General features: G+C 46.5%; 1 protein-coding gene across 1 annotated transcript in view; it reads left to right on the plus strand.

The window, feature by feature from the left end:
• TTLL11 (tubulin tyrosine ligase like 11) overlaps positions 1–23,815 on the plus strand; it is a 269,699-nt gene that overhangs the window by 104,257 nt on the left and 141,627 nt on the right. The window contains exon 7 of the mRNA XM_021711721.1: positions 15,724–16,299. Coding sequence (XP_021567396.1) covers positions 15,724–16,299 — 576 coding nt within the window. The remainder of the gene's footprint in view (positions 1–15,723; positions 16,300–23,815) is intronic.

Below are 23,815 nucleotides of genomic sequence, written 5' to 3' on the forward strand. Positions count from 1 at the left end.
CCTCGCTTTTCATCAAAATAATTTGCTGTGTTTTCTTTACTATCTTAAAATTAAATAAAGTCAACCATACATATAGTTTTAAAAACCCATCCTGAATGCTCTCTAAAGCAGAAAAATGAGAGAAAGTATGTTAAAACAAAATGCTGGACATTTCAATGAGTAAACACTTTGGTACTGTTACACTAGATGATAATGATATGATCACCTATCTGTATATGGACATACGAAAAGCAAGACAATATTTAGGTAAACATTATAGACTCTCCATAATATCTATTGATATTTGACATTTTAAACTATTTTCATATATAATGACTGGGTGTTGGATGGATGACTCACATACCATGAGCCACTGGTGATGTGATGTTTTTGAAGTATCAAATGGACTCAATACAATTCCAGGGGGAAAAAAGGGCAAAGTGTATTTTACCCTCTATTTATACAATTCTTACACTCTTGGAAAATGTGATGCTCAATTTAAGCCATGTGAAAATACTTTGTATGTGTAACATGGGGTTAGGTTTGAGGCTGTCTTCATATTATATGCATATATGAATAGATAGATCTTTCACTTTCATGAAGCTGTAGCAGGATTGCCCAGTGCATTGCTGGCTGCCTGGCATTCCAGGTCTTTATATGAAGGGGACCCCCAAAGCTAGAATTATCTTTTGGAGGTGGGAGGGCCCTTGTAGTACAGGCTTCCCCCACTAGGCTTCCCCCGCTAGGCAATTGTTCTAGGAACCCATCGGCATCAGTATACTGGCTAGCATTGTGATAGGCTGGGTTCAGCTTCAGTGAATTTTATTTTGGAGATTCTTTCAACATGTTTGCCCACTTCATGATAGCTTGTTTATGAGCGCACATGCTCACATCATGCTGAGTGTTCAGTAGTTTTTGACCAAAAACTACACGATCCTCAGACCCGATCCTCCCTATTCACCCGATCTCGCCTTGAGAGATGTTATTTTGTTGCTCCGATGAAAAAGTCCTCAAAGGGAATGTTTTGTCGATGTGAAGAGGTGAAATGAAAAACGACAGAAGCACTAAAAGACATCAAAATCGATGAGTTCAAAAACTGTTTTAAGCAGTGAGAAAAGCATCTCAATAGGTGTATTGCATCAAACAGAGAATAGTTTGACGGTGACTGATGTTTAAACATGTAAGAATAAATATACACAATTTTTAATAAATAAATTATAGGTTTTTTGGGGTCCCTCCTTGTACACTGTGACAATGAAAAACACCCCCAGAAATTCCCAAATCCCTCCCTAGGTGGCAGTGCCAGTCCCATTGAGAGCCATGGATGGACCTATGTGGAGCATTTTCATCTCTCTTCCTTAAGAAACACAAACACAGCTGGGCACAGTGGCTCAGCCTGTAATTGCAGCACTTTGGGAGGCCGAGGTGAGAGGATTGCCTGAACCTAGAGGTTCAAGACCAGCCTGGGCAACTTGGTTGAGACCTCGCTCTACAATAGATCACACACACAAAAAAAACTAGTGGGGCGTAGTGGCATGCGTCTGTAGTTCCAGCTACTTTGAAGGCTGAGGCGGAAGGATCTCCTAAACCCAGCAAGTCGAGGTTGCGGTGGCCGTGAGCGTGCCACTGCACTCTAGTCTGGGTGACAAGAGTGAGACTTCAACTAAAAACAAAAACACAAAACAAACCACAAACATTGCTTGTTATATTGCTTGAAGGCATTTAATTTTAACACATTTCAGAATCACATTTAATGCTATGGGTTTGCCTGATTCTCACTTTCTTTTTCAGTCAGGATGAGCCTGGTTTGTCTCTCTACCTGGGTGAGGAAGCAGCGGGAGTTCACTGGTTGGGTGACCAGAGCTTGTGTGCAGAGAGGGCACCCACAGGAAGGCTTGTGACCTCTCATAACACAACACCATCCTGCAGGCAATCTTGTCATGACCCTTGTTCTCCCAAAAGGATGTAGGATCTTGAAATTCCTATGCACAGGGATTCTCAATGGGGTCATCAGACAGATGCTTCTGTTGTACAATGAGGAAACTGAGACCCAGAGAGAAAAAAAGACTTGACTGAGTCACATAGTGAGTCAGAGACAATAATTCAGCCTAGAGTTGAGGAAGTCAGAATAAACAAATCTTAGGGATTAGAAAGGCCCTGAGAGACCACCCAGGCCACGCCCACTCTGGGTGAATCCCCTTCACACCCGGACAGATGTGTCAGGCTCTAGCCTGTACTTAGTTATCTTCAGAAATAGGTGATTTAATATTTTTCAGGGCAATTCATCACATGGTGGGACTGTTCTATGTTTTATTTTTTATATTTACTTTTAATTTTTTTAAATTTTTTAATTTTTAATTTTTTTTTGAGTTGGAGTCTCACTCTGTCACCCAGACTGGAGTGCAGTGGCCGCTCCCAGCCACCGCAGCCTCAACCTGCTGGGCTCCGGCAATCCTTCCGCCTCAGCCTTCCACGTAGCTGGAACTATAGGCGCGCGCTACCACACCCGGCTAATTTTTTTATTTATTGTAGAGATGAGGTCTCGCCTGCCCAGGCGGGTCTCGAACCTGCGGGCTCAGGCAATTTTTTTATTTTAAAGATGTGGGGTACAATTCAAGGTTAGGTATACAAATGTTCATTATGACAGTAGCCTTGTTGATGAGGTGTGCTCTCCTCCCCTGGCAGATTCCCACTACTGCCAATCCCGCCCACTCCCCACCCCCAGCAATTCCCCACTACTGCCAATCCTTGTCTTATAGTATCACATATTCCTGAGTTGAGATCTTTCTTCATGTATCTCCTCCTCCTTACCCCATGCCCTTGGAATGTGATTTGGCCCTCTTGGTCCCAAGGAGCATGTGTGTGCCCTATAGACAATATGACAACCCTTTGGAAATGTCGAGGCTATATCCATGTCTCCTCAGCTTTCTTAGCGATAGTCTCTGGTATCATACTAGGCACTGAGATTATTGTGATGAACAAACAATGTAGTTCTTATCTTTATGGAGCTTTTAATACAGTAGGAAGGCAAAGACTACACAAGTACAAACACATGCACTGAGGCTCACTATCCCCGCTTTCTTCACCAGTGTGGTATCCTGGGAAAGACCTTGGGCCCTGGGGCTGGCCAGACTCGCATTTGATTCCATCCATAGCGACGTGTGTGGACTTGCAGTACTACCTGCATTCTCTGTAGAACTCAAATGACGACTGTCTCATAGACGTTAGAAGGATGAACAGGAGAGAGAGTATTAAGTAAGAATGCTGTAAAGTACCCAGCACTGTGATGCTCAGTGAATGTTAATTTTTCTTTCTTTTTTTATTCCCCTAGTGTGATGTATTTGAAACATCTTCCACGAAGGGCTTAAAGCTCAGGTTAAAATAATTTATCAGAGTAAAATCAGCCATATTTATCTCTGCCACTCTTGGATCTCACCCTTTGGTTAGGTAACCATGAGATATTTTAAACATTATACGAGCAAAACACCAACAGGGAGCTCATGCATACTTGGATAAAAGTTGAAGGCAAAAAAGTAAATGATTTCTCACAGATTAATTACTGTAATGTTACAATATGTATTGACTAATGTCACCCTTGACTAATATCACTATATCTTATATGTTGAAATTAAAAATCATCCCACATTATTAGTCTAAATATATGTGAGTTCCCATTGGTGTTCCCCAAGTACATTATAATTTTTAAAGTGTTCCCTAACCATGCAAGTGTGGGAAATGCTGGACCAGAGAGGTTTTATACTGTCCATTTGGCAGATGAAGATGTTGATACTGTTGGGTAAACACTACCTTACTATTTCTTATGCCGGTTTCTTCTGTGGATATTTAGTTTGTGGTATGTGTCCTGGTAGTCTGAAATGGCTGTCCTGCTGAGACTGTGGCATGGCTGCCCTGGCTTTGAGTCATAGGTGAGGGCTCCCTAGGAAGGCAGATTTTCCAATTTCTGGTGGCCAGGAGAAGCCTGGGTAGGAGAACTCTTGGAGCTGAGGCTCCAGGGAATCTGGATGCACTCCTGGGCCATGGGGAGCATTGTCCTCTGCCCTCTAAGGGCCGGCTTAAGAGCCTTGTCATGCTGAGATGAGAGTATCTTATAAACACAATTATCCAGTTGCATGCTCTTCTCTGTGTTTATTTCCCTTCTGTTCTCCTTGAGTCATTAATAAAGTCTTTTAAAAGCTTGGTCTATGGCTACGGGGAGCTCAGGAAACAGTTGGAGCCTGGGCTTGGTTCAGAGCATCAAAAGGATCAAAACTCCTCTCCCTGTCCTAACCCAGCTGTGGTGGCAGTGGCTAATGAGATAGCCCCAAAGAGAAAGTAAATTTTGGGGAGCAGTTGGGGTGTCTGTTCCCACACAGAGGAATGCCTCCATTGTCCCCCTTGGATTTATTAAGTTTACAGATGACCACGGAAATTAATTGACTGGCCAGGGGTCAGGAAGGGGGTGCTGGGCCCGTTTTCTGTGAGCCCGTCTGAGGGTAGCTTAGTCCAGGTCTTGTGCCCAGTGGCCACCTGGGGCCATTGAAATGAAAGGTGGGACTACACACTGTTTATTTAAGGACAAGTGACTTCTATCATTGGCCTTTAGCGGCACCATAGGAGTTCTTTTGTAAAACTCAGCTCAGCTTAGCTTCCAACCAGCACGCTCATTTAGAACACCCCAGAGCTTCAGAGTGATCAAAGGCATGTTAAAGTAATTCCACACTTGTCAACACCTTCCTGCTTCTCCTTGAAATTTAAACCAGCAGTTGAAATCCAGGGCCTCACAGGAGATCCTGTTCTCTCAGTGCAAATGATCAGGCTGACTGTCTCAGTCCGGGCAGGCACTTGGCTGTCCCGGCCAGGTTCTCAACATAGCTTGGTACATGTTTAAAACTGTCTTCTTGGTGTGTTGGTCTCCATCCAGTGCTTCTCTGTTGGATATCAGAGCTCTTGCCCAGAGGCAGCCGCTTCGCACTACCGTTCATGCCCACCCTGGAACCCCGAGCCACAAGACCCAGCCACAGGCCGTGTCCCGGGACTCAGCACAAGTGCCCAGATTACAACCTTGACCTGGTCTTCGCCCTCTAAGTCATCCCAGGCTTTCTGGCCTTGCTTGCTCTGGCTGTTTATGATTCTTGTCTCCATCTTTCACTTGCCACCTCCTAACTGTGGTGCACAGGTCTCCTAATTTCCCGAGTCTCAGATGCCTTATCTGTAACATTATTAAAAACAATCTTTCTCTCTTTCTCTCTCTCTCTCCCCTCCCCCCTCTCTCTCACACACACACACACCCCACAATACTGAAAAACAAAGTAAAACAAGATTTTGAAAAATCCCAATATCGGTAGATTTCTCATACGCAGCTGTGAGGATTAAGTAAAATAACTAACGTAAGGCTCATGGGAGGTCCTCATAAGTGGCAGTTGTTATTGTTATATATTATTATTAATTACATTTTAAAGTATTAAAATGTGTTAACACTTTAAATAATACATTTAAGGCTGTAACCATTCCTCTAGGAATAGATATATGGACACTGAAAATGGTATGATTTAGCAGAAAAAGTGTGGCCTTTGGAAATTTGAACACACTCCCATATTCAGATCCTGGTGACGTGGTATATAAACTGTGTGACCTTGGGGAAAAAACCTTTAAGTCCCAGCTTCCTCGCCTGTGATGGGGAATAATGATAGTACTAGGTTCAACCATATGATTTGCAAACATGTGTGTGTCTGTTTGGTTATCCTATAAAATAACAATTTCATATGGCTCAACCTCCAATGCCCACCTCATAGAGTTGCTCATAAGAGTTGAAAATAAGCTGGGCTTGGAGGCTCAGCCTGTAATCCCGCCTTGGGAAGCTGAGGTGAGGGGATTGCCTGAGCCCGCGGGTTCAAGACCCGCCTGGGCAACTTGGTGAGACCTCATCTCCACAATAAATCAAAAAATTAGCCAGGTGTGGTAGCGCGCACCTGTAGTTCCAGCTACTTGGAAGGCTGAGGCAGAAGGATCACCAGAGCCCCAGCAGGTTGAGGCTGCGGTGGCCAGGACATGTCCAGCATAGAGCCTATATTGCAGGCCATCAGGTCACTTGGGAAGCCATTGTAGCAAGATAAGTGAGAAATGATGAGAGGATTAGAGAACTGTAAGGTGTATTAAGGCATAGAAATGTCAGAATTTGGGGACTGTGTGGAAGAAGGTAGCAGCTAGGATAATCCCAGATTTCTGGCTTGGGGACATGGGTGGATGGTGGTAATGTTTACTGATAGAGGGAGCACAGGAAGAGTAGATTTGAGGGAAAAGACTGTAAGTTTAGTTTTGGACCTGTCACATTTGATGTGTCTAATTATATGGGTCTGCATAGAGTGGGGAGTTCTCCACATTCGGGGCAAACTTGGAACCACCAGGATTAGCTTTTGAAATAATGTTTCCTGTGATCCAAAATACAACATGACAGCTTTGAACAAAGTGAGACAGCAGGCGTGCTCCCAGATGCATTTGTGAGTCACATTCTTTTTTTTTTTTTGAGTTGGAGTCTCACTCTGTCACCCAGACTGGAGTGCAGTGGCCGCTCCCGGCCACCGCAGCCTCGACCTGCTGGGCTCCGGCGATCCTTCCGCCTCAGCCTTCCAAGCAGCCAGAATTACAGGCATGCGCTACCATGCCGGCTGATTTTTTGATTTATTGTAGAGATGAGTTCTCGCTGCCCAGGCAGGTCTTGAACCCACGGGCTCAGGCAATCCACTCACCTCAGCCTCCCAAAGGCGAGTCACACTCTTGCAAGGCTCTTCCTGGTCTGGGCAGGGACAGAGAAGGCAGGAGAATCTCGGGTTGAGGGAGGTATTTCCCCTGTCTTCAAGGAGTTAGCAGTGTAGTTAGCTCTGCCTCTTTTTTGTGGGGTCTTGGAGTATGGGGAAAAACTTCTAGTTACAAAGTCTAAAAATGAAATGCTATTACTTTTCTTATAGGATCAGATCTCATGTACACACACTGATGTGCCTAGCTCAGTGCCTAGCACTGATCAATACTGCAATTGGGCAATACTGCTAGTTTAACCAAAAGAGCATTGGGAGGGAGGACACTTAGTTTGAATGCTGCAAAAGTAGACATTGATACTCTTGCATTTAAACAAGAGAACAAAAAAATTTTAGTGTGTAAATTATGGCAGGAATGCAAGGGTGGAATCAGGAGGGAGGCAAAGCTGGGGCCAGTGGTCTGAAGTGCTTTTGCCTATAATCAGTCGTACATGTTTGGAAGTGAGCTGAAGATTACTTAGCCAGTTCATTAGCAGGAAATCCTCACTATTGGAAAAACGATTTTAGCTGGAAGGGGAGCTTACTCAGCAATGGCATGTTATGTTCTGGGTGGGCTCAGCTGTGAAGCCTTCTGGGCTCTCACTAGGAGACTGCAGGAAGAAGGAGGGTGAGGCTGGGAGGTGGGAGAGATGGGCAGGCTGTGTGCTGCACCCTGACGGGGTGGCCCCAAGGAAAACAAAGAACATGAGGCTGGCACCCCAAAGGGCTCTGGGAACCCCAGGGGAGAGCATCAGAGGATAGCATAGGCAGGCATTTAGACTCCAGCCAGCAGATGGGGGTGAGGTGAGCCTCAGTCGGGAATCTAGCAGGATCAGAAACCAAAGCAGACCCATACAAACGAAATAATAAAAATAGTACTGTGTTCAATGCAAATGCAAGATATTATTGAATCCTCACAGGACCATAGGAACCAGACACCACCCTTTCTGTTTTGCAGGTGAGGATATTGAAGTCCAGAGGGAGTATGTAGCTTGATCAGGGTCCCACGGCTAGGGAGGAACTGAGCTAAGCTCTGAGTACAGGTCTCTCTGACACTGAAGCTCATGCCCTCTACTCTGCTGCTCCCCTCAGACACCTGAATGTGTGGACTAAGTGGTGGTGGGGAGTCGCAACCTGGGGCCCCCACATGCTCTGGGATCAACTGAGGCCCTTAGGATGCTAGACTTCAGGCCAAACAAACACAGCTTAGAGCCCCTGAGGTAGGGGAGAAGCTGGCTCTCACTGGACCTGTGGGCTTGCCAGGCTGGTGTCCTCGCTTCCCTCAGCTCCAGCTGAGAGGAAAATGGACAGTCTCACAACTGGCTGGTTCCTTCCTATTAAGCATGCTTTATTGTCCCGGGAGTGTTCTAGAGTGGCTTTGTGATCTCTCACTACGGATGGATACATTACAGCCCTCCTAAAGTGGCTGCTCTCCAAAAGTGGGATCTATTAAATTGCTTTAGCAACAGCCGAAATTTGGGATACAGTATGTGAGAAGGCTGCTCCCTGCCCCTCAGTTTTCCTGAGCAGACGCACCAGCTTCCCAAGCAGCCATGTATGTGATGCGGTGTCTACCTCCTGGTGAATTTGAGAGTATTTTCAAAGAAAGGGCAGCTTGGGCCCAGGACCGATGCTTTGGTTTTACCTTCTAGCTGACTGCAGACTCTGTGCTTGACTCTCTGGGCCTCAATTTCCTCATTCTTTGTAGAATGAAAATTTGAAGATTAAAGTCATATCTCTGCAAAGCATCAACATTTATTTATTTGTTTGCTTGTTTTTGAGTCGGGCTCCTACTCTGTTGTCCAGGCTGGAGTGCAGTGGCACAGGCAGGGCTCACTGCATCCTTGACTTTCTGGGCTCAAGTGATCCTTCCACCTCAGCCTCCCAAGTAGCTGGAACTACAGGTGAGCAGCACCACAACTGGCGATTTTTTAAAATTTTTAGTAGATTTTGCTATGTTGCCCAGGCTGGTTTCGAACTCCTGTGCTCAAGCAATCCTCCCACCTCAGCCTCCCAAAGTCCTGGGATTATAGGCATGAGCCACCACACCTAGCCTGCATCCAAATATGTATGACAGCACCAAACAAATATTGTGTTACTATTCAAAACGAGGAGAGAGTACTTATTCCAAGTTTTCTTCTGAAAACCCTTTTCAGATGCCTGAATTAATTATGGTAGAAAAACTTGGGGCTGGAAATCTGGAGATTTTATGTTTCAGTTCTGGCTCTGCCACTCGTCGTATGGCCTTGGGCGAGGCTGCTTGCCCCTTGGTCTCAGTTTCTTTGTTAATAAAGTGTGTGTGAGCAGGCCGTGATGATTCTTCCTGGATTTCAAGGGGCTGGTTGGGAAGATACAGGGCAGCTCAATGTGGAGAAAGACTTTGGAAAGGAAAAGATCTCTGTGTGGAGGGTTGCAGGCCAGGAAAGGATTCTGAGGGAACTTTCCAGCTGGGCTGTAGATAATGGGCAGGAGCTCTACAAGCAGAGAAGGGGCAGAGAGGTGATGGAGGCTGAGGGAAGTCTGTGTGGAGGCCTCAAGGCCTGAGAGAGGACGGCAGGAAACGAGGCTGCCGGGGCAACTGGGCCTTCCAGGCCATGCTCCAGAGTTGCACACGAGGGGTCAGCTCCTGCTTCTTGGGACCCACTGATGCTTTTTTTTTTAAACTGCTCGCGTCAACTCGGGACACTCATCCGTGGCAAGCCAGACAGGGTTGTTCGCCACTTGGGTTTTCTTAACTGGAACTCGTCAAAAGCCGGGGAGTGGTGAAACTCTTTGGCCACACGGGCCGGTGCTGCTCCCTTCCACGAGGCCCGCGGTCCCCCCCCCTCACCCCCGAACGGAGAGGTTTCTTTGGCTACCCCTCCTCCAGTTCAGAACAGTCCACATCTGAGTTTCAGATCTGAGCCTCATCCCTGCCAGGCAGCAGCTCTTATTCTTGCTGAGATTGAGTTATTGTAACAAAATCAATTGCGTCTGGGAGATTTCAGCCAACACGGTCTGGTTCCAATGAAGAGTCGAGGGCTTGAGAAATAAGATTATCGAGTCCTGAATTAGCTCTGTGGCTTGAGTTGCGCAAATCACACTCCTCTGATGAAGTGAACTAGTCATCTTCCCCCCACTTTCATTGAATGAGACCTGCTTCTCCTCTTGCAGTCCCTACATCTGAAAATGGTGCCACACCCCCACCAAATTGCTGAAGTCCCAAATCCTGAGATCATCCATGACCCTATCCTTTCTCTCTCCCCGCTCACACCTTTCCAGTCACCAGGTGCATTGATGCTACCTCTTCTCTATCTCGTTTCCCTGTTTTAACCCCCTTGCCCCTGCCTCAGCCCAGGCCTTTGGGACTTTGGCAGCCTCAGGATCTTCCTGTCCTTCCAAACCGCCTTCCCCACAGGTGCCCTGGTGATGTGGCTGCCCATCACTCAGTTGAAAATCCACCTGTTGCCTGCAGCTCAAGTACAAATACAAGATATTTTGTGGTCTTTTCTGCCTGTTTCAGCCTCTGGTTCCCAGGGTGCTTTTCTTCCTCTCCATACTTCCCTGGGCTAACCTGGCCCATCACAAAAGCCGCGGTCACCATCAGGGGCCTGACGACCCCTGACCTCACCCAAGCTCCAACACACCTGTCCAGGTGCCTACAGAGCCCCTACAGCTGCAACACCTCTGGGTTCCTGTGTGGGGCTCATCACCTTCCCCTGCCTCCCCTAAGTCTTTCTCCCTCCCCTCAAATTCCCTGTGCATCTGCCTAGACACCGGAAGCTATCCTGTCTGCTCCTGTTTCCCTCCCCTGGTCACCTTTCTGTTGCTTTTACCTCCACAGTGTATCTCAAGCCTCCCACTTCCTTCCGACTCCACTGCAAGCCTTCGTTTGGGCTGTCCCTCTCTGCCCCAGACCATCTGCCCCCTCCAGCACGTCGTCAGTAGCCAGAGGGATCTTTCCACAAGGCACTTCTGCTTAAGTTGCTTCCTTCTCAAAACTCTTCAGGGAATTCCCATCACTTCAGGATATCGGCCAAGCTCCCTAAAACAATATTCAAGGCCCTTTCTAACCTGCCCCTACACCATACCCAAGCTTGATCTCCATTCCCTTCCTCACTCACATTCCTCGTTCATTCTGGAAATGGCCTCTGGAACCTGCCTTCTGGGCTTCAAATCCCTGGCTCCATGATCTATTGGCTATGCAATCTTTGGCAAGTTACTTGACATCTCTAGGCCTCTGTCTCCTTATCTGTAAGATAGGACTGTTGTGAAGATTAAATGAGATGATACATATAGAGCACTTAGCACAGCGCCTGACCTGTGGCAAGCACTCAGTACATGTATGTTAACAATATTGCTGCTGTTGTTATCTGACTCTTGCTGACTTCAGTAAGTGGGATTTCCTCACTTCACCCCCCTTTCTGTTCTGCAGCCATCAGAGCTATTTGCAGTCCCCCAGATGTACCTGCTCTTTTCTGCCTTCATAAAAGCTCATGGAGGCATGTGATCCACTCCAGTCCTTCCTCTGGGCCTCACTGCTTTAGCCCTCCACTCTGCCATCACTGGCCCTTTTTGTGCTTCCTGTTTGGCCCTGGGTAACCTCACTGCAGTCTGCCTTCAGTCTGGACTCAGAATTGCCTTGAACATTGAGAGTAGGACTTTACCCTCGGTACCAGGCCTAGTCCCCTGAGGCTGGCAGGGCTGGTCCCTGCACCCCATCCAGCGTGCACTTTGTGACATTGAGTTTGTCTACCAGAGGCTTGTTTTTGCTTAAGATCTGCAGCATGTGCCTGTGACCCCAAGGGTCTGAGTTGCTAAGATTGAATGCAAATCCACCTGAGTGACAAAGGACTGCTCTAACTGGCTTTGACTTCCCTGGTATTGCAGACAGTATTTCTTCAGAAATTGTCCTCTTCCCCGCCCCTCACTGCTAATAATGTTTTGTGGCTGGTATTACAGGTGCTGAATTTCTCCCTCCAAATATTTTAGCTTGCTTCCCTCAAATGCCCAGCTGACTTCCTCCAATGCCTCATAAATCTCTGATCCAAATCTCCTGCTCTTATAGATCATCCCAATGTGCTGATCCTAATAGCAGAGCAGGAACTTTCTGGTGTGATTAATGTCACTGTGTGCTTGCACCACAGCCTTCAACTGTGGGAATGTCAAGATAAATCCCTGTTCAACACTTGTTAGCTGGCTGAAGCCAGAGACCTTAGTGTGACCCCTTTATTTTATAGGTGTATACAACAGAGCCCAGGAAGTTAGGTGACTTTCTCAAGGTGACACAGTCAGAACTTACCTAACCAATTTGGGACTAAAATTCACGTTTTCTATTTTTCACTTCATTACTTTTCCTAACTTGCCAAAAGCTATGTCTTTTATTTAAAAATTTTTAAATTAAAAATTGTGGTAAAATATACTTAACAAAATTTACCAGATTAATAATTTTACATGTACATTATGCATACATTAAGTATACAGTGGTATTAAGTACATTCTCATTGTTGTGCAACCATCACCACCATCCATCTTCAGAACTTTTTTCATCTTGCAAAACTAAAACTCTGTGCCTAGTGAACACTAACTCTTCATTCTCTCCAAACCCAGCACCTGACAAACACCATGACACCTCCTGTCTTTATGAATTTGACAACTCTAGGTGTCACGTAGAAGTGCAGTCATATAGTATTTGTCTTTTTGTGTCTGACTTATTTCACTTAGCATAACGTCCTCAAGATACATCCATGTTGCAGCATATCTCAGAATTTTCTTCTTTCTTAAGGTTGAATAATTATCCATTTGTAGTGGTGCTTCTTTAAGACCAGTTTAACATCTTAATAGAGTATCTTACTGAAAAGTAGTGTTCGAATTTTGAACAAGGTGACTTTCCCATTCACATTTCCTAAACACCCACTAGGGGGCAGTAAAAGATGCATAAATTTTTCAATAGGCTGGGTGAGCGTCAAGCAATCAGACCTGTGTGTATCTCTTTCAGCCATCCATGTATACAGTTACAAGATAAGAGATTTCACGTCCAACAGCAGGTTTGGATAAAACTAGAGATACCATCAGTTGTAGCCTAAGCGCAAGTCTTCCTCGCATGCCAGCTAACGCCAATGCAGAACACTTCATTCAATATGCTGGTTTCAGGTTGAATGTTTATTTAATTAACTTTAGTCCAGTGTTTCTCAGCCAGAGTGCACATAAGATCACTCATGGTGATTTTTGCAAAATACACACGCCTATTTCTTATCCCAGATCGATTAAATAAGAATTTCCGGGGTTGGGGCCCACGGATATAGACTATATTTCCATTCTGGTTCATGACTTCTTTTTAAGAACCAGTGCATTCATTTTTAACTTTAATAATGGAGAGGGCGGAGGGAACGTCACTGTTGAGTAAAACCTCAGAGGAGACTGAATATGAATACTGAAAAAAATCTTTCTCTTTTTAAAGAGAAGTGGCTGGAGGGTCTGGTGGCCATGGAAACCACATCTGAACAACTGTGAGGCTTATCCAATATATTCTACCTGTATTTTGACAAGCTTGGAACCCAGACAGAAGATCTGAAACTGGGACAGTCCCAGCCAACTGGGGACCTATAGATATAGTTTCAAGACAGACATGCTTGGGGTCAGACACTTTAGTGTGAAGCCAGAGCTCAGATGTCAATACTGTCTGATATAGTAACAGAATCTTCCCTAGAGTAAAAAAAAAAAAAAAGGGAAAAGAGACCCTTAATTTTATCTTATCAGAGGCAAAAATGGTATGGCAAACTTGGGGTGCGGTCAGGAGACCTCAGTTCTCATCTCAGCCATCCCCCTAGCCAGTTATGGAGCCCAAGGCAAGTCGTGTCACCTCCCTGAGCCTGCTTCTCCTTTGGACCGTGAGAGGGCTGGGTGCTGTTGATCTCTGAGGATCCTTTGAGTTCTAAAAATTCAATGATTCTATTAGTGTTAATAATCTTGATTTGTATGGCACTCTTCTGGCAAAGAGCAGAAGAAATATTCAGCAGTGCAATGAATGACAGAGACTATTGACCATGTAGTTTAATTTATTTAAGGCATATATACCGAATTCAAAGGAGAAAATATTGCTCCTGATAATATATTGAAATGTTAGTACCTTTGGCATAGCAAAAGCATTCCAGAGGGAAAAGTTACCCACAGCACAAACTTGACATTTTTCACTTCTTGATCCGTAAGTGCCATTTGTCCGGCATGCTTATATTTACTATAAGGGGTTGAGTGGACACATGCTTTGGAGGAATATTAAATAACTACATAAACGCCAAGGTCACTATTGCAAGAAAGGCTCCATGGAAGGCCCTGGGAGGCTTGCATTGATCTCTTGTGAAGTTCCGTTCTCGGATCCTGCTGACGGGGAGAAACAATTGATATGGCCCATTATTAAGGCTTTAAGTGTTTCTCCATTGTTAAAGATCTTTTACAAGCCGGGAATAACTGAGAGTCCTCAAGGAATTGGCATAAGCTTCATTTAGAAATATAGGCTGGTCAAAAAGATAGGTACAACCAGAGTACAGCTTTCCTGGGTGTGGCTCACTCAGCAAAGGCAGAGGGCCGTGGTGGGGCTGGGCGCTGGGGACACCACCAAGCCGGCTGCTGCAGGCCCTGCTCTCAGAATTCAGAAGGGAACATCCACACCAGAAGCTGCAGGTAGCCCCACTCCCCTTCCCAGTCCATCTTTCCGTTTCCTGCAGCTCATCTCTCTTGCTGCGTAAGTCCACACGCTCTCCACAGCTGCATAACACAGCGCCCCAGTGTCAGGGCAATGGGCATGGCTGAATGATGCAGACCCATAGGTTCAGACTAACTTTCGGGACTAACTTTTTAACTAACTTTTTTGGTCCAGAGCCCAGATAATTAATTACGTGAGTGTCCTGTTGCCCTGGAGTGGGGCAGAGAGCGAATGCTGTAGATGGCAGAATCGAGTTTCAAAAAGCTCTCAACAGACCGAAGGGCTGGCCATGTTCGCTAGATGAAACTAAGGTCGAATGTAAATGATAAAATAAATGCTTCCTGTGTACCAGCTCTGTGTTTGCTATTGTGCTTGGCCCTTGGCACATTTTAGTTGGCTTCATCTTTACAAAGACCCAGTGAGGGTAGGTCGTTGTACCCCTGTTTGTAAAGTGAGGAAACCAAGGCATGGTGGTCTAGAGGAAGATGGTATAGAACAGCGCAGTACCTTGCTCTAGAGTCATCGATCTGGATTCCAATCCCATTTCAGCCCCTGCGTTAGCTGGCAAGTCACGTCACTTTCTAAAAATGGCGACAGTGAGTCTTAGTGACTGTCTTTGATGTGATGGGCTCTGTGTGCTCAGCCCTTTGCTTTTGGTATCGCATTTAATCCTCAAAACAATCTTACTCCTATTTCATAGATGAGGAGAGCGCAGATAAGTTCAGTCACGTGCCCAAAGACACAGTAAGGAGCAGGGCAGGGTTTGGGCCTGGGCCATCTGACTTCAGCGCCACACTCTCAGCAACTGCCCCACCCTCTCTGTTCCTGATATAAAAGGGCACAACCATATTTTCTGTGAGGGTTAGATGAGATAATGATGTAAGTGCCTAATATAGTGCTTGGCACATCACCAGGCACTCACAAATGATATTAGATCACCACCATGACTATTCTCAGCATTATTCTTAGTTACATGACTTCTTCAAGGTTAGAGCTAATCACTGGCAAAACTGGATTTGAACCCATGTCTTGTGGCTGCCGATCTGCTGCAATCTCCATCTCGCTCTGAAGCACAGGTCTGAGGACATTCCTCATGTCACCAGCTTAGTGCCTTGTTCAGTGTCATCTTCATGGAAGATGCTCAGTGCAGACTCAGATAGGCAGGGATCCTTTTGTCACTCATTGACCAGATCTTTGCTGAGGTCTTATTCTATGTTAGGGGTCCAGAGAGAAAGTATGGAATGTTGACTATTCTTTTTCCCCCTCTCTCAGGTTCGAATGGTGAAGGATGGTGACCCCTCCTGGAAGCCCACTTTTATTGTGAAACCTGATGGCGGTTGTCAGGGAGACGGAATCTACCTCATTAAAGACCCCAGTGACATCCGCCTGTCAGGGACCCTCCAGAACAGGCCAGCGGTGGTCCAGGAGTACATCTGCAAACCTCTCCTTATCGACAAACTCAAGTTTGATATTCGTCTGTATGTCTTACTAAAGTCCCTAGACCCCTTAGAGATTTATATAGCCAAAGATGGACTCTCTAGATTTTGTACAGAGCCATATCAAGAGCCCAGCCCCAAAAATCTGCACCACATCTTTATGCACTTAACCAACTACTCACTGAACATCCACAGCGGCAACTTCGTTCATTCGGACAGTGCTAGCACGGGCAGCAAAAGGACCTTCTCTAGCATCCTTGGTAGGTTGTCTTCCAAAGGCATTGACATCAAGAAGGTCTGGTCTGACATCATCTCCTTGGTGATTAAGACAGTCATCGCCCTGACTCCAGAGCTCAAAGTCTTCTACCAGTCGGACATCCCCACAGGGAGGCCAGGCCCCACATGCTTCCAGGTAACCGTCGCCAGCTCCCAGTCTGAGTTCCCAGCCTTGACTGGCCCAGAGAGGGCTCCCTGGCCTCATGTGGGATGAGCAATGGGGGTGGGGTGGCCAGAGGAAAGGTTACGAGGTGGTTGCTGGTGTGGGCTTTGGTGTGGAACCTAGTTCCAGCTTCCAGCTTTCTAGTTGGTAGCTGTGTGATCTGGGGCATGTTATGTCTCTTCCATCACCTGTAAAATGAGGCTAATGGCACCTACCTCAAAGGATCCTTGTAAGAATTAAGTGAGATAACATGTAAGCAGAATGCCACTCATTCACTCACTCATTCAACAACTTTCCCCACGTGCTTAGTAGAGGTCAGGCATTGTTCTAGGTTCTAGTGTGACGGTAAGTCAGGTTGTAAGAGACAAGTAATTTATAAAGTAATTACAATATGTTACAAGTGCTAGAATAGAATAAGAAACACATTAGGTGCTGTGAGATTGTAGAGTCATCTAACATGCTCTGGGTGGGAGTGGAGTGGTCATGGATGGCTTCCCAGAAGAAGTGGCAGTGAAACCAGAAGCTGAAGCAGGTCAGATGAAGGCGGCAAGACTGGGTAGGGGCAGGCAGGCATGGTGTTCTAGCTGGAGACAAGTTTCAGCCTGAAAGGTAAGAGGAAAGTGTGGTGTGTCTGAGGCTTGAAAGAAGCTCTGTACGGTTAAGGGTGGGGTTTGAGGCCGAGATGTGGGGGAGATGAGGGGAGACGAGAAGGGAGAAGGAGGTAGAGGCCATGTCGTGGGGAGCCCGAGGGCAGGGGGGCACTAGAGGATTTTAAGCAGGAGACAGATACACTCAGAGAACAAAGTATCTGCTGAGGCAAGGCAGGGAGGGTCCTACTGAGACAGCTGCTCTCATGCAAGCCAGAGAGGATGCTGGCTTGGATGAGGATGGTCTTGGTGGAGATGAAGGGACTAGACTGGCCTGAGTGCCATGTGAGGAGGTAGAAGGACTAGGCTTGGTGACTAGGTCGGACTGGGGAGACAGGAGAGATGGTGGTGGTGAGGGTGAGGAGGAACCAATACTGATTGCACGTGGCTTGGGCTTTTGCATAGATGGATAGAAGCCACTGGAAGAGGACCAGGCTGTGGGGGTAGGCCTGTGAAGTGGCTGAGTGATATCCAAGTGGAGAGGTTGAGTGGACGATGGGATATTTGGACCCAGAGTTCGGAAGACAGAGGCGAGGACTCATCGGCATTCAGATGGTGACCCAAGACACGAGAGGCTGTAGGGTGAAGGAAAGCTTGAGAAGACCCCCATGGGTGCCACCATTTAACGAGGGACAGGCAGAGGTAGCAGTAAAGGAGGCCAAGAAACAGTGTCCTAAGACATAGAAAGGGATATCAGGAGAGGGAGACCTGGAATGCTAGGGAAGAGGTGCTCGGAGAAGAAGCAGGCAGGAGTCAGCCTCGTCAAGTGCTGCTGAGATGCCAGGCAAGATCAGCACCGATGCCGGCATCGTATTTACTAACAAGGAGTTTACGGGACTTCAGCGACGTCTTTGGCAGAGGGATGGGACCAGGGCCCAGAATGGAGTGAACTAAGCCAGCGTGTGGGAGGGAAGGAGGTGGGGAAAGAGGGTAAAGCCTGCTTTCAGGTCGTTCAGCTGTGACGGTGGGGGATGGGACATGGAGCCCAGACACTCAGTGGGGACATACTTTCCCACCACCAGAGAAGTCAGCATGAAGAAGAGAAGAGAAGGAGGGGCATGTCTGGGACCCTCTCCCTGTAATCTTTGAAGTTATTTTGTAGAATGTGTGGGCTGCATTTGTGAGCCAGGAAGCAGAACAACAGAATGATCATCCCAAGCCCACCTCCCAAGCCAAGACCTCCAATCAGGGTGCCTCTCCCTAGCCCGTTTCCCTCCCCCACCCTGAGGTAGCCATTGCTCTGAATTTTGTGTTTAACATTTCTTTGCTTAAAAAAATACTTGTATTATGTGTGAATGTATCCCTAACAATGCATTGTTCTGTTTTGTTTGTTGTTGAGTTTTATAAAAATGCTGTTATAAAGTGTGGAGTCCTCTGCAATATTCTTTTCCACTGCACGCAGTGTTTCAAAGATCCACCCGTGCCGAAGGAGGTCATTGGGACTGTCCCATTTGCACTGTTGTATATGTAAATCTTCACAATTTATTTTTCAGTTCTTCTGTCAAGGGATATTTGGGTTTTTTCTTGTCTGTGGCAGGAGGGTAACAGCCCTCATCAGACAAAGAGTGAGAAGGGAGGGAACGGGCAGTGTCTCTACTGGATGAGGCCTTCATTCAGCAGCAGATGAGATGACCGGTCTGGCAGTTCAGCCCCAAACCCAGAGAGGCTATCCCGGGGCTGAGCACTAGTCAGCAGGATTTCCAGGCAGACTGGCAGACTGGACCCTTTGGAGGGAAATTCAGGCAGTAATCAGTACCAGGAGGAGGGGGATTGTCATCTGGAGATCTGTCCTTAGGCACTTGGACCCTAGGTCTTTGATGTCCAGGCAGGATGTCCAACTCGGCCATTGGGGAGGTGGTGTAAAATATCAGAAAGGACAAGAGGGCAGAACTCAGAAGTAGGACCAGATAAAATAAGTCTTGGCCTAAGCCATCAAAAAGTTAAGGCGAAGGAGACAAGTTGCAACGTGGACACATCCAGGGGTCATTCTGGGGGACTGTGTGGTCACATCTGTGCAACGGTGACAGCTATTCCAGGAGCCCGGCAGGCATGGCCAAGCCGCAGATCTCTGGCATAGTCCAAGAGGCAGTGGGGAGGGTCAGGCTGGTTGTTTTGTTGCTTGTCTTGCTATGGCCAGGCGGCATGGGGAGGCCATCGGGTGGAACAAGGGGCCCACGCTGTGGGGAGCTGGAGGGCAGACAGGCAGGGAGCTGCTCTTTTGGACAGATTATGCCTAGCCATGGAACCACAGCCTTGTGACCGTTCCCCACGGCTGACCACACTAAGTGCTTCCAGGCCTAGGGAGAGGGAGAGCGCAGGAGAGAAGCAAAGCTCAAAGAAGAGTTCTTCCTCTTACCAGTTTCTTCACTTCCCCAAGCCTATTTCCTCCTCTGCAAACCACCTACACTCACATCCCTACCTGCCTCTTTAGGAGTATTGTGAAGTAATGTCAGGGAAAATGCTTTGACTGGGTATAAAGTGTCAGCTGCTTAGAATTCGCTACTATACATTACAAACTACAGGATACAGAGAGAAAACAGTATCCTTTCCTCCTTGGAGACCTCTCTTTATTCTTATCATTTGATATAACACTTGTTAGTTTGGGTCTCAATTCCTGAATTGACTTGGAACCCAAAGATTTAGGGACATGGTATCATTCTGCCTTTTTTATTTCTGAGTCAGAGTCTCACTCTGTTGCCCAGGTTGGAATACAGTTGCACACTTACGGCCACTGCAGCCTCAACCTCCTGGGCTCAGACAACCTTCCACCTCAGCCTTCTAAGCAGCTGAAACTACAGGTGCATGCCACCATACTCAGCTAATTTTTTTTATTTATTGTAGAGACAAGGTCTTGCTAAGTTGCCCAGGCTGGTCTCAACCCCTGGGTTCAGGCAATCCTCTTGCTTCCACCTCCCAAAGTGCTGGGATTACAGGCATGAGCCACTGTGTCTGGCAGACTTGCTGTGTGATCTTGCTTAAGTCACTTAACTTCTCTGTGTCTCAGTTTCTTCACTTGCCTCACAGGATTTTTATGCAACTCCAACAAAGTGAAGACCAAGAAGGGCTTTGCAAACTCTGATGTTCTATGCAGCTGTGACACAGTATTTCTTTGCCATGCAGCCTCTCTTGCTCGCAGCCCAAGCTTGGCCCAGATTGCAGCATTCCAGAACATAAACTCTAGCCAAAAAAATTATATTTCTCTTCAACATGTGACTGTGACCCCTTTCCAATCATAGCCACAATAACTACTTGGGAAACTGTGATGGCCTGGAGCAGCTGCTGGCACAGTTTGAGCTGTGGGCAGGTTTCCTGTAATCTGCTGCTGAGGAACGTGGCTGCCCTGTCATTTTGGCCTGTTCCCGGTCATTGGCCAGGCAGCCCCCAGCAACATATTCTCATGTCAGTCTTCTTGAGGGCACCAGTGTCACTCTGGGTTGAACAGCAAAGCCCATCTGAGTGTAGATGATTCATATGGCAGAAATACACATGCAGAGGAAAGGGCTGCAGCTCGGCTTTCAAGGACATTCTTGCCCAATTCCATTGCGTGGGCCATGTCTTCTTCACACTCCCTGTGTTTAATTCCCTCCATGGTCCACGATCCTTTCTCTTAGATGTCTGGAAGAATCTCTGTTCCTGCATCCTAGGATATTCCTCCTCTCTTCTTCGTTCTTTTTTTATCTTCTTTTTACCCTTCAGCCCAGGCATTACAAAGGGAGGAGACCAAGAAGCAGTGTAGTGGTCAGGACTTGGGTCTGGTTTTCAGACGCCCTGGGCATGCACTCATGCCACCTTTTCTTTCCAGCAACTCTTGTCAGTGAGCTGGCAGGTTAGCCTTTCCTACCCTGTTTCCTCATCTGCAAATAGAGATCATATCTGTATCTACCTCACAGAGTTGTAAGCTCAAATAAGAGAAGGCTAGGAGGAATGCTTAGCACAGTACCTGACATATAGTAATTAATAAATGAGAGTTTTAATGATTCTTACGTTATCTATTATCTGTAACTACAACAGCTATCAAATTTGTATATGATGAAGTGCCTTGAAGTTATAGGAAACCATGAAACATTCACATTTTAAACTTATCTGGAGCACCAGTGTTCCAAGGAGCATAGTTTGAAAACCAGGTCCTTAGCCTATCATTTGTCACCTCCCAGCCTGACTTCCTTGTAGCCCCCCAAGCCCTGCAGTCCTGCAAAACTGATCTGATTCCCATCTCTCAGGCATCATCTGTGCTTTCCCAGTTCTTCCCTGTCGTTCTCATCTGCTTTGGCTGACCTGGCATACTCTCTCCTTCTCACTGTTTTTTGTAGTTCAAGACCTTCCAACATGCTGCTCAACTCCTACCTTCTTTGTAGAGCCTTCTTTGACCATTCCTGATATTGAAACTGTTTTCCCTTTGGGCTCAAACAAATTCCCTGGACACCTGCTGAGACAAGCCCTGAGCTAGCTGTGGCCGTGTGGTTATGGATGAAACAAGATCCCTGCTCCTGGGGGTGTACAGTGTAGCAGGGAAGACTAACACATGAAAACTACAATTCCTTATAAGAAATGCTACAAGAGGGCACAAACAGAATGCTGGGAGAGCACAGAAAAGGGAGCCATTAACTGCATCTAACACAGTCAGGGAAGGCTACCGACAGGGAGGAAGCTTTAGTGTAGTTCTACCTTAGTGGGTAGGGATGATTCTTCCCTGGGATGAGGATTGCTCCAGACCCACCCTGTGAGGCATGAGGAGGAATCTGCCCAGCAGAAGATGAGAGACATATACTCTCCCAGCTCCCCTCCTACCGTCTCAGCCTCTTCTTCTGGACTGTGAGTACTGGAGATCCCCAGGGCTCAATCCTTGGAAATGTGCCCTCTTACCTGCAATCACTCACATCTTACTTCGCCCCCAGCCTCAAGTACCAGCTATATGCTGCTGACTCTTACCATTGTATTTCCAGTCTTGACCTCTCCTTCACCTCCAGAGTGGCATATCCATACCCACTTTAACTTTCTACCTGGATAGCTAGTGGACATCAAACTCTAATGTGTCCAAAATCAAACTCTTGACTTCCCTCCCAAATCTATTCTCCAGCATCTTTCCTGATTCAATGAATAAACAGCATTCGGTTACTCAAGCACCCTTATTCCCTCTGTTCCCTTCCTACCTCCAATCCATAAGCAGCTCTTGTGAACCTTCGTAAAACATCCCCTAAATGTAACCAATTCTGCTGCTGCTATGCCCGTCTAGGTGGCCACCGCCTTGCACTCGAACTATTTCAATAGCTTCCTGAGTGCCATCCCTCTTTCCACCCTTGCTGCCTATAACCTATTTTCCTCGCTGTAGGCAAAATGCTGCTTTAAAACATAAGTTGAATCCAGTTACTTCCCCTGATAAAAACTTCCAATGGTTTTTTCATTGTACGTAAAACCCTAGCTCCTGACCGTGGTCTACAAGATGCTACACCACCTGTCCCTTGTCTTTCTATCTGTCCTCATCCCTGGCCACTCTCCCTCTTGCTACCTCCTTGCTGTTCTTCAGAAGTGGTCTTCATTCTTGCTGTTCCCTCTGCCTGTAATGCTCTTCCCCAGCTCTTGAAAAACAATGTATTCTCTCACTCCATTCAATCCCTGTCCATATGTCACCTCCTGAGATTCTTGCTTGTGGTCATAAGGGAGTCACAAAGACTGAACTTAGCCTCCTTCTGCAAACAACTAGACTACCAGAAGTATATATGAATATGTATAAGGAATAAGTGTTTTCAGGCTTTGGACAACAGACAGCTCAGCACTGCGATCCCTGAGAAAAGAGGGGAAAAAAGCCAAGGTGAGTCCTGCGATTGCCTCAGCTTTTTGTCCGGGGACAATTTTCAGAACATGGGCACAAGGAAAGTGTGCATACACAGAACCCAGTGATCTCAGTGATTTGAGGAGAGGGAGATAGACGTTCGGGAAAGCTGAGGTGGCTGGAAGTTGTAGGACAGACTATGGAAAGCAAGGAGTTAAGTAGAAGAGCTCCGGAAATCTGCACAGGATCCTTGGGAGTCTGTGGAGGCCCAGGTCGTGCATGTGTGGAGTGCTGCTCCACAAAGCTGAGTAAGAAATGACCCGGGAGCTGGCAAGCTCAACTATTTCCAGGGCTCATGCACTCAAGGAGGTGTGTTCAAACTCTGAGCAGCAAGGTGGAGAGTCCTTGGTGATGACAGGGAGCATTCTAAGGAGATTCCAAAGGTGTTCTGCCTTAGTGGGTTGGGATGATTCTTCCCTGGGATGAGGGTTACTCCAGAGCCACCCTGTTCACCTTAAATAGCAGGCTTCAAAGGTATCAGGTTAATGTGCAAATGACTGACTGCCAAAACAAAGCACTTTAAAAGGAAAATGCAATCCAGACAGTCAGCACTGAAACATCACAGTGTCCAGAATTCAATTAAAACAAAAAGTCTAGCCAGGCATGGTGGCATGTGCTTGTAGTCCCAGCTATTCAGGAGGCTGAGGTGGGAGGATCACTTGAGCACAGGAGTTTGAGGTTGTGGTGAGCTGTGACCATACCACTGCATTCCAGCCTGGGTGACAGAGTGAGACTCCAACTCAAATAAATAAATAAGTAAATAAATAAATAAGTCACTAAAAATTCCACAAAGCAGGAAAAGGTAACCTATACTAATGGGGAAAATCATTTAAGAGAAACACCAAAAATATCAGGAATGATGAAACTAGTAGGAAAAAGATATTAAAATCACTATTATAATGATATACAAGCATTTAAGGGAAATAGGTTAATGAAGAGAGAAATGGAAACTATTGAAAAGAACCAAATGGAGCTTCTAGAAAAGAAAACACAATCTCTGAAATGAAAATTT

Source organism: Carlito syrichta, unplaced genomic scaffold, assembly GCF_000164805.1.
Source record: "Carlito syrichta isolate Samal-C Ts95f unplaced genomic scaffold, Tarsius_syrichta-2.0.1 Scaffold302529, whole genome shotgun sequence".
Taxonomy (NCBI): domain Eukaryota; kingdom Metazoa; phylum Chordata; class Mammalia; order Primates; family Tarsiidae; genus Carlito; species Carlito syrichta.